Source organism: Molothrus aeneus, chromosome 9, assembly GCF_037042795.1.
Source record: "Molothrus aeneus isolate 106 chromosome 9, BPBGC_Maene_1.0, whole genome shotgun sequence".
Lineage (NCBI taxonomy): Eukaryota > Metazoa > Chordata > Aves > Passeriformes > Icteridae > Molothrus > Molothrus aeneus.
In genome coordinates, this window is record NC_089654.1 from 30,492,833 (window position 1) to 30,508,630 (window position 15,798).

A 15,798-nucleotide genomic window follows, 5' to 3' on the forward strand; every position below is an offset into this window, starting at 1 on the left:
GGGCAGTAAAATGGTGATAAATTGTGGGCAACCTGAAGGGTACATAATTTTTTGTCACCACCTTTGGTGTAATGGTGGCCTGTTTAAAACTTAATGCAATTTTAGTGTTTTATAAAATGGAGATTTTTGTTTGCTTTATTTCTGGGATAACTATGGGGATTTTAGTTAACTAATCTTAAGGGTATATAAATCATAACTGTGTCTGTATGTGTTTCTCATTAGAAATGTTTTTTGGCAACAACTGTTGAATTAAGCTGGAGGCATAAGTCTGCTCTTTTAGAGTAATGCTGCTGTAAAATTAAGAGTTTTACAATTCATGCATGAGGCTTTTACAGCTTATTCTACTACAGTCTGGGAAACTTTGCCTGTGGTTTTGCAAAATACAAGTAACTGCATCAATTTCTTAGAGAAGGGAAAAGTCTGATCTCTTCTTTCTCAGTCATTTGTCATGGAGGATCTTTGGAATTTTTTTTTCTTTGAGTATTTTGCACTTTACAGCTTTAGCTGGCGTAAGTGGCAGAACACTTCTTAACAAACACAAAACATACAATTTATTTCCTAAAAGAAAGATGCTTGAAGATGTTTGGGATCAGTTGCATGTCAGTGTGGGTGGGATTTCATGTATTTACTTTGGTGTATGTTTGAGAACTGGTTGGATGGAGATTGGATAGCTCCAAGGCAGAGGTGGTGGATCCTGGCTGCTGCAATGCAGGAGTGCTGCAGTTGGGTGTGTGTGGTGTGGGTTGGGTAACCAGGGTGGCAGGAGTGGCCTCAGGCACTTGGTTACATTCCAGTTAATCCTGTGGCTGTGGTTGGGGTGAGGAGAGTACCAAATAACACTAATTAAATAAACTGCCCTTTCCAGTGGGCATTTCCTGCAGAAGCTGTTAAAGCTGGCGTGGGACAGTATGATGTCCTGAAAGAGGACTAGCGTTTATGATAACTTGTGCCTGGCAAAGAGGAAAGACTTCAGTATGCCCCACTCATCGTGTGTCAGCTTCTACCGGATGAATCTGATGCACTGATGGTCTCCAAAAGCAGCTCTCTCTCTCTCTCTCTCTTTCTCTCTCTCCAGAACTCCTCTGTTGGTAGCAGATTTGTGTGCCTTCCAGCTTGGTGTGACCTGTGTGTGCCTGGGGTTGATTTGATGGTGGTGGTAAATAAATAAAATTCTTCACAGGCATAATTTCAAGAGTACTAATCATGTAATTGTTCAGTTGGCCAAAACGTTACATTAAATCTGATTACAAAGTTTGTTATTTAGCAAAGGTTTTGGAGCAGGTCATTCTGCCTTGTTCAAAGTCAATCCATGTCTTGTTCTTGATCAATTTTGTCTCTTTATGACTAGGAGAAATGGAAGAGGAGATGGAAAATCCAGAAATGGTTGATTTACCAGAGAAACAGAAGCATCAGCTACGACACCGTGAGTTGTTTCTCTCACGACAGCTGGAATCTCTGCCAGCCACACACATTAGGTAATGACTGTTTTCTGCCATTTTATTAAAAAATCACACAACACTGTTATTTTTCAAGTGCTCTTCAATGTAAGATCAAGTTCTGTGTACAACTTCAGTGATACCATCTTGTGAATCACACGAGCATTTAAGATGTATTTTTTCATGAGATGTGTTTCTCTTTTTTTAGAGGCAAATGCAGCGTTACTCTGTTAAATGAGACAGAATCCCTTAAATCGTATCTGGAACGGGAGGTAGGAACCATTTTGTGCATTGTAAAGCTTGAACAGTTTTTTCTGGCACAATTTAGGTTTGGTGCCTTTTTGCAAGTCTTCTAAAAAGAGTTCTTTCATTTCTGCATGTACTGGGCATTGACAGTGGGAAGCTTTAGGCTCTGTACAGTCTTCATTGTGCATAAAATTTTGTGGGTCTGGGGGCCATACCTTGTGTTTACACCCCTGTGAGCTGCCTCTCCTGTAAAGTGAACCCAACTTGCTCATCAGTGTGGCAGGGCTGAGAGCTCCAACCTGGAGGCTGATGCCCTGGGAGATGCTGTAACTGTAGAGGAGAGAGCAAGCTGTGCTTCTTTGTATTTGCTTTATCCTGAAATCATACAGATTTATGTTAATATGCTTTAAGCTTGATCTTGCCTCAGATTTTTGAGGAGCTTAGTTCCCTGTTCTTTGAGTTCATTGGTCAAAATACTTATCTGGACTCCTTCACAGACCACCACTGACACTTAAATCCTTGAAAAACTGCTTGTCAGGTGACATCTGACAGAAATTTACCCAGTCTCTTTTTAAAGGTATCTCAGACCAAAACTTGAAACTGAATTGTCTTGCACAGTTAAACACCATTCAGAATATAAATATAGGGATTTACTTTTTCAGGTATTTTGTGATTTTAAATTATTATCATTGTATTTTTTAAAAGTTGTGTTTCTATACCTTTAATTGTGGCTAGACCTCTGGGTGGTGGCTGGGTTAGACAGTCTTGGAGTCTGACAATCTGTGAGAGATTTACTGTGGAGATTAACAAAGAAATTCAGGATATTATTATTTGAACACATCTGCAAGCAAATAATTTGCATTTGAAAACATTGAAATGTTATACAAGAGAGGAAATCTTGTAGTTAAACCAGTGGGGTGATGGCCGTTACTGGCCTTTAAGAAAGGAGAAAAGAGGCCATTTTATGCAAGGAGCATACTGCAGTCTCTCTCATAGCTGGGCTTTCTTTTTAAATGCTTTTGTAGCTTTCTTCAGTATTTATTTAAGCATAAGATTAGTTTTAATCTGATACTTTAGTTTAAGAGAATTTTAAACAAGGCACGGGGATTAAATAGTTGAGTTTCTCTTTGCAATGTGAAACCAAAAAATGTCGGCTCTGCTGAAGGCTGCCAAATGGCAGAGCATCAAACAAGGGATGTGGTGTTCAGCAGTGCTTGTAACCAGCTAGAAGCCCAGGATATGCCAGTTTGAAAGCACAAGTTAATCAAACTGAAATGATTTCAGATTTTTTAGTACCCAGCTCTTAAGTAGTGTTTGTTCTCAGTTGCTCCCAACATATTTTTATTATCACTGGTGTTACAGGTAGGTGTGCAGAGACTGAAGGGAGATGCTTTCCTCTGATCATGCAATGCTCAGCTGTAGATGTATGCACAGAAAGATAATTTTTTTCCCCATCCTTTTGAACTTTCAAAATGCAAGATGAGTGATGTGGGTTATTTTTAGAACTGAGCAGGCACTTAGAGGTTTCACAGAATGAGAGAGTTCCCTGAATGTGTCCTGTCACTTAGCATGGCATTTTGCTGTGGTGCAAACTAACTTGGACAGATGGTAAAGAAATTAAAAGCTCAGGAACATAAATATGCTTGGGTGGAGGGTAAAGAGATTAAGAAAAGGAGATAGTTGTTGCCCAATGGGTTCCTAACACTTCATGTTATTGTTTTGAACTGTTTCTTCTTTCCCCATGCCTCCTGTTCTTAATCCAACCTTTGCTTTTCAAAATGTTTCAGGGTAGTTCCTTTTTTTCTAACGTGGCTTCTGTCAATACAACCTAAGCAGTTCTAGGGAACCTGGTATTTGATTTCCTAAATGTTATGATCAGTAAAAGTAGGCTTTCAGCCCAAGGCTGTCTGCCTTGAAGCAGGTTAAGCATCCAGACAGAATTTTTTAGGGAGATAGTAAGCAAAGCAAAATTGCATTTTTGCTATCTCTATTCTCCTCCTCCACCCTCTCTCTGTTCAGGAAGATTGCCTTGCACGTTTGGAAAACAGGCTGGAGGGGACCAGCACTGACTTTTTCTTTAAAATTTGTAGCAGGAATGAGGAATAACAGGAAATAGAGGGGAAAAAAAGGCAACTAGAAAACCTGAATTTTCTATTCACCTAATTCCCATGGAGATCATAGCCAATTATGGCAAAAGCACTAGATTTCCCTATTCTGCAGGAAACTGTTTTGAATGTACATCTATTTTACTGCTCTGCCTGGCTATATCCAGAGGCTTGTGTGAATTTGCCTGCTGAGCAGATGTCTGACATATCTGTTCCTTTTGGTAGTCCCCTAAAAATAAAATGTTCTATAGTTAAAATATATCAAATACATGAAAGTAAGTTTGCAAGCTGCAGGGAAGTAACCATTATTTCTGTGGTGTACTTTGGCTTTTCTTTCTCCAGTTTCTTGGTGACTTTGGTTCTTGGCATAGCTATGGGTAGCTTAGGGGCTTGGATAGGGGAGCTCTGAGCAGATAAGGCTCTCTAGCAGTTGAGAGAAGCAGAAAGTCATTACTCAATTTTAACTCTTGGCAGGTCACGTTAATTTTTCCTGAACGTGTTGGGTGTTTTCTGGGATCTGAAATGAAAAGAGAAAACCCTTCTCTTTTTTGCCTGCTGCAAACCCAGCATACACAGTTTGACAGCACAAATGAGTGTTGAGGATTTTGAAGAGCAGTGTTATTTTGTTGTGAACATCACTCTTGTGAAACCCTTGTGAAAAATAGTTCTCATCACATAGTGGTGGTCAGGAGTTCACACATGCTTTAGAGTACACGAGGATCTGGTTTGTTTCTTAGTTTGCATTGGCACTAAGCTGATGTGTATTAATGTTTTCAGCAGTCCCACTCAGTCTGCAAGAATGAATCTCAATGTCTGTGAGGGAAGATGGCAGTGGTGTTGTATTACCTCTAGGGGTTGCAGCCTCTGTAGAATTCACACTTGGGCCCCCAGGCTTCCATTTCTCCTCTGTTGAGGAGGCTCTGGATGGGGAGAAGAGACCACAGGATTTTCATTCTTTTGTTCAACCTGATTGATTTGAGACAGATCTGGACGAGACATAAATGGATGACCTGAAACTAATTGAGATTTTGTAGACAAAATTCACAGTGATAACCAATAAAAGAAAAGCAGTAGGGCATCTAACAATCAAATATCATGGGAGAAACCTCCTCCACAATGTATGACTTTCCTTGGCCAAAAAAGACTAAAGAAATTGCCTGTGGAATTGGTCTTCTTTGGGGCTCACTGTGTTGTTACTCTGCAGTGTGTTGTATATTTGCTGGGCAAGGTGCCCACAAAGCATTAATGTTGCACTGCATATACTTTGTCCTGCAGTCAGGTATTTTGGAGCTGGAACAAATTAAACACTGTATTTATAACCTGGAAGCCTGTGAGACAAAAGCTTTCCCTATGTTTTATTTCCACAGTGATACATTCTCAAACTATTGCAATATCTTGAGCTCTGAGTGTGTCAGGGAGCAGGAGCCCCAGATTTCTTTACATAGATGTGATATAAATGAGTTTTCATATGTTCTGAAGTTGCCTTCTGCCCGTAGGTTGATGTAACTTGACCCTGGTGTCTGTGGGAGTAGGAGTTTTTTCAAAAGTATCATTTGCTTAGGATGCAATCAAATCCTCTGACCCTAAACCCAACTACAGACAACCTTTCTAGTTGAAGTTCAGTTGTCTTCCAGAATTTTTGCCATGTTACTGTGGAAACTCGCAGCAATTCTTCTTTTTCTGGGGCTTTGCATGACAGATTGGGAGACTCTCTTTTCCTTTGCCACCTCTTCATAAAGCTGAACGGGCTTGAAACTCTTGCTGGTTTTGTCCTAATTTTTGTTGCATACTGTTGACACATACAAATATAGGGAAAGGGAAAAATGAGGTGAGCATGAAATGAGATGTATTTAAACAGGGTGCCTGCCAGTGCCAGAGAAATAAGGGGAGTGAAAAAATAAGCCAGAAACCTGAGATGTGGAAAATGGCACACTGCACATCCTGTTTCTGTTCAGACAATTCTCCTTCCTGATAAACATGTTGCTGTGGACAGAGGTTACAAAAGGTCTGTTGTTCCATGTCCTACCAGAGCTTTAATCCTGCCCAGAACTGCACACTATACTTTGATGGAGCATACCTGGTCAATAGCTATAGCTCAGTACTTATCCATGCAGAAAAGTTTAATTACTTAAACTGTACAGTTTTAGGTAGTTAAAAATTTTGGCTGTTTCCTTTCTCTGCCCTGGCAGAACATTCTCATTCTGGAATGCCTTCTTGCTTTCATTTTACACACCAAGGTAGCGGAAGCCAAGCAGCTATTTTAGCCTTTTCCACATCTACTTGAACAAAAGCAACAAATTAGTGGATTGCCACCTGCAGCTAATTACTGCTGCTGCCAAATCTGCTGCCCCTCTCCTAATAACAAGCAGAAAGAAACGTGGTGCTTTAAGCTTAGATGGTGGCAGGCCAGAAGTTGGTCAGCAGCACATCCCTGTGCCAGGGAAAGCTGGGCACATCCTGGTCTGTATTAGCAGCAGTGTAGCCAGCAGATGGAGGGAAGGGGGTCATCTCCTCACTTCATCCCTTGTGAGACCACTTGTGCAGGTTTTTGTCCAGCTTTGGGCCTTGCAGCATGGGAGACATTGAGAGATTGGAGCAAGCCCAGCAGAGGCCATAGGGTTTGTCTGGGGCTTCACACCTCTATGGGGTTGCATTAGTCTGGCTGTAACATTCTGAAGTTATGTTTCAATATGTGCTGGTATTTCTGTGTGGATGGGTCACTGATGTCTAATCCTCCTGGTCTGGAATATGGGAATTGCATGGAATGTGGCAATTTTGTGTTCCGAAACAGCTGATGTGACTAAAAATTGTGTCCTGGCCCTTCTGAGCCTTGCCCTGTGCAAGAGGAGCTTTGTTCAATTTGGGAGGCTGTATGTTAAGAGAGAGACTGTTGTTGGGAGCTAACACTTGTAATATAGAAGAAAGTAGTGGCACTTAAATGGAGTTTTTAAACTGGTGGTTCATTTACTTTTTGTTTGCCCAATTTTAAAATCTATATATATACGTAAAAACCACACTTAAACTGTAAAAACTTGGTAGTATGGTTGCAAAGCTGAAAGTAAAAGCTAATAACACTGTTTACCTTTTTGCTCTTGTTTTATTTTTAGGATTTCTTCTTTTATTCGCTAGTGTATGATCCTCAGCAAAAGACCCTGCTTGCTGATAAAGGAGAGATTCGAGTTGGAAACAGATACCAGGCAGATATAACAGACTTACTAAAAGAGGGTAATTTCTGTAATTTATTTAAATTATCAAGAGTTCATGTTGAACGTGGCCACTTCTCTGTGTGAGGCCTGCCTAGGTGTGGGAGATGGTTTCCACTGCCAGGCCATGTGTGCAGCAGTGGCTGGGTTTGTGGAGGCTGTTGCCCACTGAAGGCAATTAGTTCTCTTGCAAATGGGTCTTTAAATGGGCATTTGTCCAAATCATAAAAGTTGTTGAAATAAATTGAATTAATGGGCTCTCTCGGAGCTTGCACTCTTTTTATTAAGAGATTTCAGAATTTCCATGGGAAACACAAATTTCCATCACATCTGTAAAGCCTTTTGTGTTTTTAATCAAGCCTCACTTCCCTATAAGAGCTCCTCCCAAATTGCTGCCAATTAAATGCTGTCTACCCTCATCAATTTGCCCATTACTGCTGGGTGCCTTTTCCCTGGAGCCCTCTCCCCATCCCAGTGTTGGCTGCCAGCCTAGACTTCTCACCTGCAGTGTTAACAGGCAGGAGGAAGAATTTGCTGGCTGGAGCATGCATTGAGACTTCAGCCTGTGTCATGGAGCAGTGGGACCATGAGGACCTGAGGATGAGGGAGAAGTAGCAGGAACCAGGAATATTTATCAGATAGTAACTAACTTTAGATTTGTCTCTGCACTACCCTACAGATCCTAAAGTGGGTGGAAAAACTGAGGGGGATGAGGAGTGTTGGCATCTAATTGTTCTTTCCTGAGCCCTGTGTAATGCAGAGGGCAAGGTCTATCCATAAGCTTCTCCTAGGAGAGAGAGGGTTGTGACCTGTGTTGGGAAGACCACATCCAGTCTGGATGGGCCAGGATGTGGAAGCAATGAGGTGCTTCTGTCTTTGCTTAGAAGCTCTCCTGACACTGTTAGTCTCATGTTAAGACAGGTGAAAAAAGGGCTCAGGATTCTTGTTTAATTTGTCTTTGAAACCAGTATTTATCCAACAGCGGGGCAAGTCTCCTAAGTGAGGATGAACTAATCTGAAAGGCATCCTGTTCCCTCAGTGGGCCAACATGGGGCTTCAGAGAAGGATAATTGCCAGATGTTTTAAAGGAAGCAGAAAGAAAAAAGTCTCAATAGCTCCTGTATTTTGCCATGGTGAAGCTGTGGCTGTTTTTAAGGGGGGCCCGGCTGAAGGGATTTAGAGAGTCCAGCCACCTTCAGTTATACCGGCACTCCCCTGGCACGAAGCCAGAAGCATGTGCCGACCGTGGGTGGGGTGAGAGGAAACAGTCACCGATATTGAAGCAACCATGCCGCAGGAGTGAAGGAAAGAGACGGCCCTCCTCTGCTGGGTGAATTAACTTGGTTTAATCCAGGGTAGGGGAAGTGCAGGGTGGCCACCCAAAGGTGGCGAGCGGAGGAGGAGCCCCGGGCCCCTCTGGGGACCGGGTTTTACAGGGAAGGGGTGGGTACACAAGAAACCAATCATAGAACGAAAATTTGCATACATTGAAGACTGATGGGTGGTGTGGATCAATGGGGATAGGTCAGGGGAGGAGCCCAGGCCTACCAGCCAATCACTCGACACCCTAGCTGGAAGATTCTGGAACTTGGGGCGGGGTGTCGGTGACTGGCAGAAGGCCTGGGGAGGGGATACAAGGACAAATAAGGGATAATGAGGGAAAATGAGGAGGGGAAAACCGTGATTGACATAACTGGGGGTTTGAGCCAGACCAACTTGCCAAGCTAGGAGAGGGGAGAACGGAACAAACCAAACACAAACCACAACACCATGGTATTCTGGCTTGTTTAGACTCAGGAAAATGAGGAGTGTCTGATGCCATGGTTTCCCCCCTAGAAAGCAGCTGAGATCTACTCTTTGCCTGCTCAGAGCAGCTTGGAGTGTGTGTGTTTTCCTGGAACTGCTGCAAGATAAAGGAGGAAGACAGACAAGCTGGGGAAAGAAAGTGTCTAGTTTGGAGAAATATGCACTCTGTTTTCCATGACATATCCTCTGACACCAGTTTGTGAAAATCTGATTGCCCAATGTGGATGAGCTGTGTTGCTGTGTCTGTCAAGCTGAAATTGTCACATACAAATAAGTGAGTGAAATTTTCACAGTGGCCTGTTAGGCAGAGTAACTGAGATGGGCTAACAGTGACGTTATTGTGAGATAAAAAAGGAATCTAGAAAGTACTCATATTTTAGAAGAGCCATACTGAATACTTCTGATTTGTTTTTCAACCAGGTGAGGATGATGGAAGAGATCAGTCAAAACTTGAAACAAAAGTTTGGGAAGCCTTTAACCCACTAGTAGACAAGCAGATAGACCAGTTCCTGGTGGTAGCACGGTAAGAGTATTTCACCTCTCCTTTGAAGAAGAAGTAAGTGTAACTCTTCCAAGCACTTTCTTGTGTTCTTTTTTGTGTTATTAGAATGAGTGCTGGTTCTGGTTGCTTGATTCACTTGCTCCATTTTAAGATGAGGTACATTTTACATGCATTCGTGGGAATAGCATGACTTTAGGAACAGCTCCTCAGATTTACAACTTGGTTTCATAAAAGCAAAGCAAGTTGCATGTGAAAATGATCCTGTAGTTGGTGGGGTTTTTTGAATACTTTAGTCAGCATGCAGAAGATTTAGTGAATTAAATTCTTGGCAGTTCTTTGCTCTGTCCATTTACTGCTTTTTTCAAAGCCAGTGACACTTTAACATCCATTAATGGTTTGCTAAGAATTCTGGTAAATGCTTATGATGGGCTGGAGATATTTTCTTATGAGTAGATTCCAAGAGGTAGGCACAATAAAATAAAACCCTGCAAATCTCTACTGATGTTTTTATTCAAGCCCAAAGCAATCTTTGTTGATCAGCTCTTCCTTTATAAAAGGTTCTTGAACTAATTCGTTGGTGTATCCATTTCTATAAACAGAAGCCTCTATTAAATTTTAGGCTCTCATAGCAATTGATGACTGAATAATTTAGGGAAAAAAATACACAGTAGCACTCTCCAAATTCTCTGTGTTTTAGGTGGTACTTTTAGAAATGAACCCTGGTTCTGTCTGCCTTTTTTTCCCCTTCCCCCTCTTGGGTTTTCACGTGGTTTGGTTTGTAGTGACCGTGGAGCTGCTTTGTGATGGGTGTTTCCACTTTCTGGTGGCAGAGCTGGTTTGAGCGGCTCTTTCTGGCAGTCAGTGCTGCCCACTGGGTTTGCTGCTGCAAGGTGCAGGCTGTAATGAGAATCACTGCAAAGATGAGTGCAGGAATTGCTTCTGTTCAGAATCAGCAAAGCGTTCCAGTTTATAATTAGTTCACACATAGGGAAGTATCAGTTCAGCTGAAGCTGGGCTCGGGGGAGTTGTGGGGCAGGGATAGTGACTGGGAGGCTGGGAAGAGGGTGAGGTGTGAGTCACCACAGACACTGATGGGGGAGGCTTGTTTGGATTTTGGCCAAAATTAGATGTTTGAGAAGTAGTTGTCACCAAACATTTACCTTTCCTACTCCTGCACTGCTTGGCACCAGTGTGTTCCTCTGTGCTCTCAGCTGCTTTGGGGAAGTGACCTGAGTGGAGGGGGAAAACCCAACCCGCCTATTTTGTTGTTGTAGTTGCTCAGAGGAGTTCAGCTCCAGTTCACTGTGCAGCAGCACAAGTGTTGCACCCATGTGGCGTAGCAAGCAAGTGGGGGAGTAGGAATTTTGAGAACCAATGCTTGTTACAGGTTTTTCCAACTAATTTCTGTAGGAATAAGGTGAAGAGCATGGGGCTTGTGGTCTCAGATGCAGAGATGAGTTGTGAAGTATTTGAGAATTGCTGTGTTATGCAAGCTTTATGAAATATATATAATACAATGTTGTAAAATAATATTGTTTCAAATTTTCTGAGACTTTTAGAAAAACGCTTGCATTGCTGCATTTTTTGTGTCTGATCTTGGCATCTGTCTTTGTACCTTTTGGACAGGCTCTTTGCCATTGTGAAGGAGATTATTGTCATTCATAAAGCTTGCTTGTGCCCTGTTCCTGTTGCAGCTCAAGTCTGTTGAGAGATAAGAGATAAGAGAGTAGCTCAGAACTCCCCATTGGTGACTCCTGAGTCTTTCTCTGTTTCCTCTGCCATGCCTAAGCCTCTTCAATCATACGAACTAAGTGAAGTGCTCACAATAACAAACCACATTTGGAGAGAATGGTCTCTGGCTCAGAATGAGTGGTAAACCATGTAATCTTGTAACTGGGAAATGGAGTCTGCTCATCTCAGAAAGTGCTGGCTGGGTGTTTATGCTGGGTTTGCACGTGAAATTAACACTGTGTTTAATTCCTTTCAGGTCTGTTGGTACTTTTGCCCGAGCCCTTGATTGCAGTAGTTCTGTCAGACAGCCAAGTTTGCACATGAGTGCTGCAGCAGCCTCCAGGGACATCACACTGGTAAGATTTTCTTTAGAAGACCTTAAGTTTGTGAGAGATGCAAAATATTCACCTCAACATTAACAGTTGGCAAAGAGGAAGGGACAGATGGATTGTAGTTGTGGCTTGCTGTGAAACAGACCCTGCTTTTGCAAAGGAATCCTTTAATTACAGATGAAGTAACTTCTTCTGGTCTTGTGCCTCTTATGATCCATCACGGATAATACTATGAGGCAATTTTTTTTTTTTTGTTTAGTTGTATTAAAATAGTCTGATGACATGCTTGACAGCTCATCCCTTGCACGGGCTCAGTAGCTCTCTTGAGAAGAACACAAATTATGGTCTGCCTGTCTGTAATGTTACAATGCCAGAATGCCATTCATCATCACTTTCCCAACACCAGATTGTCACTGGCATCCTTGGGTGAGATTGACCAAGGATGTCTGGGGGAAAAGCTTGTGGTCAGATAAGAAATGTCAGTTGATACTGTTCTCTTTGACTTCCAGTTTAGAGTACTTGAGTAGTAGTGATATTGTTAACATTTCATAATCATAAATATTGCTGAGTAGATCAAGGAAAGGGAAAAAACTTGAACTTTTATGCTACAGAAAGTTTAATGAAAATTTGAATAAAATATCTGAAGTCTCCAGAGAACTGTTATCAAAGCCTCACCTCATTACTGGAGTAATGTAAACTTAGACATAGAACAAATTCTAGTCCAGAACAGTGAAGGTTAATTATGCACATACACAAAACTGGTATGATGAAAGGCAAATAACATCCTGATTAAAACTGCAGAAACGTGGAAATAAAGCCAAGCTTTCATTTACTAATAGCAATTCCTCCCTCTCAGCATGTTCTCAGCCCTTATAAATCACAAGTTGCAGACAGCCGTAGCTTGCCTTTCTGAGGAGTAATTGCCCCTGAGAGTCATTCTTTTTTCCTATTCAGCTGTGATGTGTGACTTAACTTGAATCTTTGTTGAGGTTTCTGCCCTTTGGGGTGGGGATGTATACATGTGTTGCTGCTCTTGTTTTTCATATATGAATTTTTTGTGGATTATTTGACAAAGAAAATGCATGGCTATGTCTGTGAGGAAACGCCCTTGGACCTCTTATCTCCATGGCCCGTCTGGGGATGGTAGCTCAGTCCTGGGGGGAGTGGATCCATCCCGTGCATCTTCTTACCAGCAGTGCTGCCATGGTGCTGCTGGTGAGGAGCTGATAGGAATAATTGATACACAAGAGCTTGTGCTCCACAAGCCTCACTATTAGCGAATGTTAGGTTTGTACACTGACAACTACAGTCAGTGTGAGGGTGGAACCAGCTTTTACTGACTTTTCCTCAGGTACAGAATACCACACCTTCACAACTCAGTGCAGAATTTGTCATTGCTGTTTCACTGTTGAACATTTTTCCCCCCAGATACTTGTCCTTACGTTTCTTTCTCCTTTCCAACCCCCTAGTTCCATGCTATGGACACTTTGCACAAAAATGTCTATGACATTTCCAAGGCAATCTCTGCACTTGTGCCACAAGGTGGGCCAGTCCTGTGCAGAGATGAGATGGAGGAGTGGTCTGCTTCAGAGGCAAACCTCTTTGAGGAAGCACTAGAAAAATATGGAAAAGATTTCACTGACATTCAGCAAGATTTTGTAAGTATATAAAAAGGTGCCCCTGTGGTGACCAGCTCTGACTGGTGGCAGAGCTGACTTGCAGCTTGTCTAAACTGTGTTCTTCATTGTGTGAGCAAGGGGGCTTTGAACTGGAGTGCGTGTCTTGCTGTAAAGTGGGGAAAGGGAGACCTCATACTAGTGACAGCCTGGTGTACAGTCAGAATTTCAAATCACAGATCATAGTTTTTCCTGTAGAAACATTAATTTAGGATCATCTGTTCCACTACAGCCAAGGGAGGATGTAGGAAACTGTTGTGACAGCCGAGCTGCTCTAGAGTAATTTGTGTTTAAAGGAAGATAAATATTCGGCCTTCTGAAACCTGAAAATGTAGTCACCTTTACAATGTGGTTTCAGAAAGGGCCTTTTGAAAGTTTTCAAAAGGAATCCTGGGCATCCAAGGGAAGTGTCCTGTGTTTGGCCAAAGCACCACCCTAGGTGCTCAGCCTGCAGATTGAATGGAGCGCTGTAAGAAGAGCCAAGTTTCACTGTGTCATTGTTCAGATGCTCTGGGACAAAACAAGTAGTTCCAGTGTTGTTTGTCCTGTGCTCTAATCTATTAGAGGGACTTGGAAACAGCAGCACACTCTGTGGTCCTGCTGAAATCCTCATGCTTCTCATGCAGAGAACAGAACTGGCAGGGCACAATTCTGTTAGCAGTTTGTTTTGGTTTGTTTTTTTTTTTTTTTTTTAATGGGCCAGCTCCATTGAAGCCAAACGTATCAGAGCTGTGATACTGTAGTTGTGACTCTTGCTTTAACTGCTGCTGAAGCAGAGTCTGAGCCTGTGGGATTCCTTCCACATTGTGCCTCTCTGGAATGGTTTGCTGTCAGCCAGTGCAGCATGAAGATTTACCTGCAGCCTGTTCCACTTTTACACTGAAAGCTCAGAGTATTTTGAAAGGGCATTTAATTTAACCTGGGTCCCATGTGCATCTAATCTCCTTTGTAGATTCAGACTGTCTTTTTTTTTTGAGGAGGGCTAGTAGTTGCAAGACTGCTGCAACCATTAGTCAGAAGAATCCTGTGAATTTCAGTGAGACTGTGTGCCAACTCCCTTAATAAATGCTGTTTTTCCTTTGTGTCCCCAGCTCCCATGGAAGTCCTTAACAAGCATTATAGAATATTACTATATGTGGAAAACTACAGACAGATACGTTCAGCAGGTAAGAGTCAGAATCACCTCCTTCATTCTAACAGAAGTTGTTTTTCTTGCCTGTGAAACCAAGCCTTGTTTATTCTCCCTCTTGGGGTTCAGCCTTTCCAACAGGTGAGTTCTGTTATGATCAGCCTCTTGTCCCTAAACTCATCAGCCCTTCTGTGGATACAAACAGCATTGGCAAGAGTGCATTCTTTTCATGTTTGCTGCTACCCTGTTTGCTCAGAGCTTTCTAATGTCTGGTTTGGAATTCAGCAGAGGAGGGAAGGCAGGGCAGTTGCTTTTTGACTGTGGAGTTCAAGGTTCCCTTCAGTGACTTCTTGGAGGGGCAGTTGCTGTGCAGGAGGCCCCACCCTGATTCCCCAGCATTGCTGCCCATGGCTTGGGTGGCAGATGCACGAGGCTGCCCCATGTAAGCTCTGTGAGTCAAGTGTTTACCTGGGAAGTGTCACTGGCTCCAATTCCCAGGCTTGTTATACTTGAGAATCAACTTTTGAGTAGTGTTTACAATCATTTTTATCTCTGCTTGTTTAAATACAAAGGCTGGCTGGTCCCTGACAAAAAGCAAGCACAATGCAAGTGGCATGCAAATTCTTGCAGAGTATCAGTTGCTGAAAACTACTCACAATATTTGACAGGAAAACTGAGTAAAAGAAGGGAGAAATTTAGAATGGGTTTTTCTTTATAATTATCAGTCCTGAGATGAGGCATCTAGTTGAAGTATTAGAAAAAGTGGAATTGTGACAATGTCCTGCCTTAACTTGTTTCCTTGGAAATTCAACCTGGGATAAAGACTAGGTGCCTGAGGCATTGACCAATGTTTGCCATGTGCTGTAATGTGATTTTTACCATTTTCTTGCTGGCTGGGGCACTGTTGAAACTAGAGGTCCCCTCATGACAAATGAGAACTCTTTTTTGCATCAATTATATTTCATTTTTAATAAAAGTATTAGTGGCATCCTCATTCCACTATTTCCCTAAGTTCATTCTTTGACTGAAACTTTTCATTCTAGGTAGGAAGTGGGTGGTAGGAACATGAGATAGTGATGGAAGCTGGTATGGTTGGGAAGAATAATGCTCATGTTTTTTTTCTTCCCCATTGTTTTCTCCATTTTCTTAAAGTTTGTTTTTGCATAGGCAAAATTGCAGAGGACTTTAATTATTTGCTCTTGCAGCAGTTAAAAAACACCCTAAACCTAAAATTTCTTATACTGGCTTGTTCTGTTCCTGGGCACAGGGTTTTCTCTCGTGGTTATGCTGCACCTTACATGTGCTGCCCAGGAGTTTACCAGGATGTAGGATTTGGGGAAAACTTCCAATTAGAGACTCTGCTCTTGGGGACAGTATAAGCTGAACAGTAGAAGCTGCAGTGCAGAGACACCACATCAATTAGGTCTGAATTGAGCTGGAGACTCATCTCAAATTCCCAGGTTGTACAAGCAAATAATACCATGAAACATTTATAAAAAGCTTGAGAGAGCTATCTATATGTAACCACAAAGAGAAAGCATAGGAAGTTGTAGTTCAAATAATGGTGTATTACATTTGTATTTTACTTGATGAGGGCAGTGTCTTTGACAAAGTACATCTGTTGCCATTTTT

The 15,798-nt window shown here is 42.1% G+C and overlaps 1 protein-coding gene across 2 annotated transcripts in view; it reads left to right on the forward strand.

The window, feature by feature from the left end:
* The window catches only part of MTA1 (metastasis associated 1), a 75,573-nt gene that overhangs the window by 22,808 nt on the left and 36,967 nt on the right, over window positions 1–15,798 (forward strand). For both annotated transcript variants that reach the window (XM_066556212.1, XM_066556213.1), the window contains exons 4-10: window positions 1,349–1,475; window positions 1,645–1,708; window positions 6,895–7,012; window positions 9,217–9,319; window positions 11,286–11,385; window positions 12,831–13,019; window positions 14,129–14,203. In XM_066556212.1, the coding sequence (XP_066412309.1) occupies window positions 1,349–1,475; window positions 1,645–1,708; window positions 6,895–7,012; window positions 9,217–9,319; window positions 11,286–11,385; window positions 12,831–13,019; window positions 14,129–14,203 (776 nt within the window). The remainder of the gene's footprint in view (window positions 1–1,348; window positions 1,476–1,644; window positions 1,709–6,894; window positions 7,013–9,216; window positions 9,320–11,285; window positions 11,386–12,830; window positions 13,020–14,128; window positions 14,204–15,798) is intronic.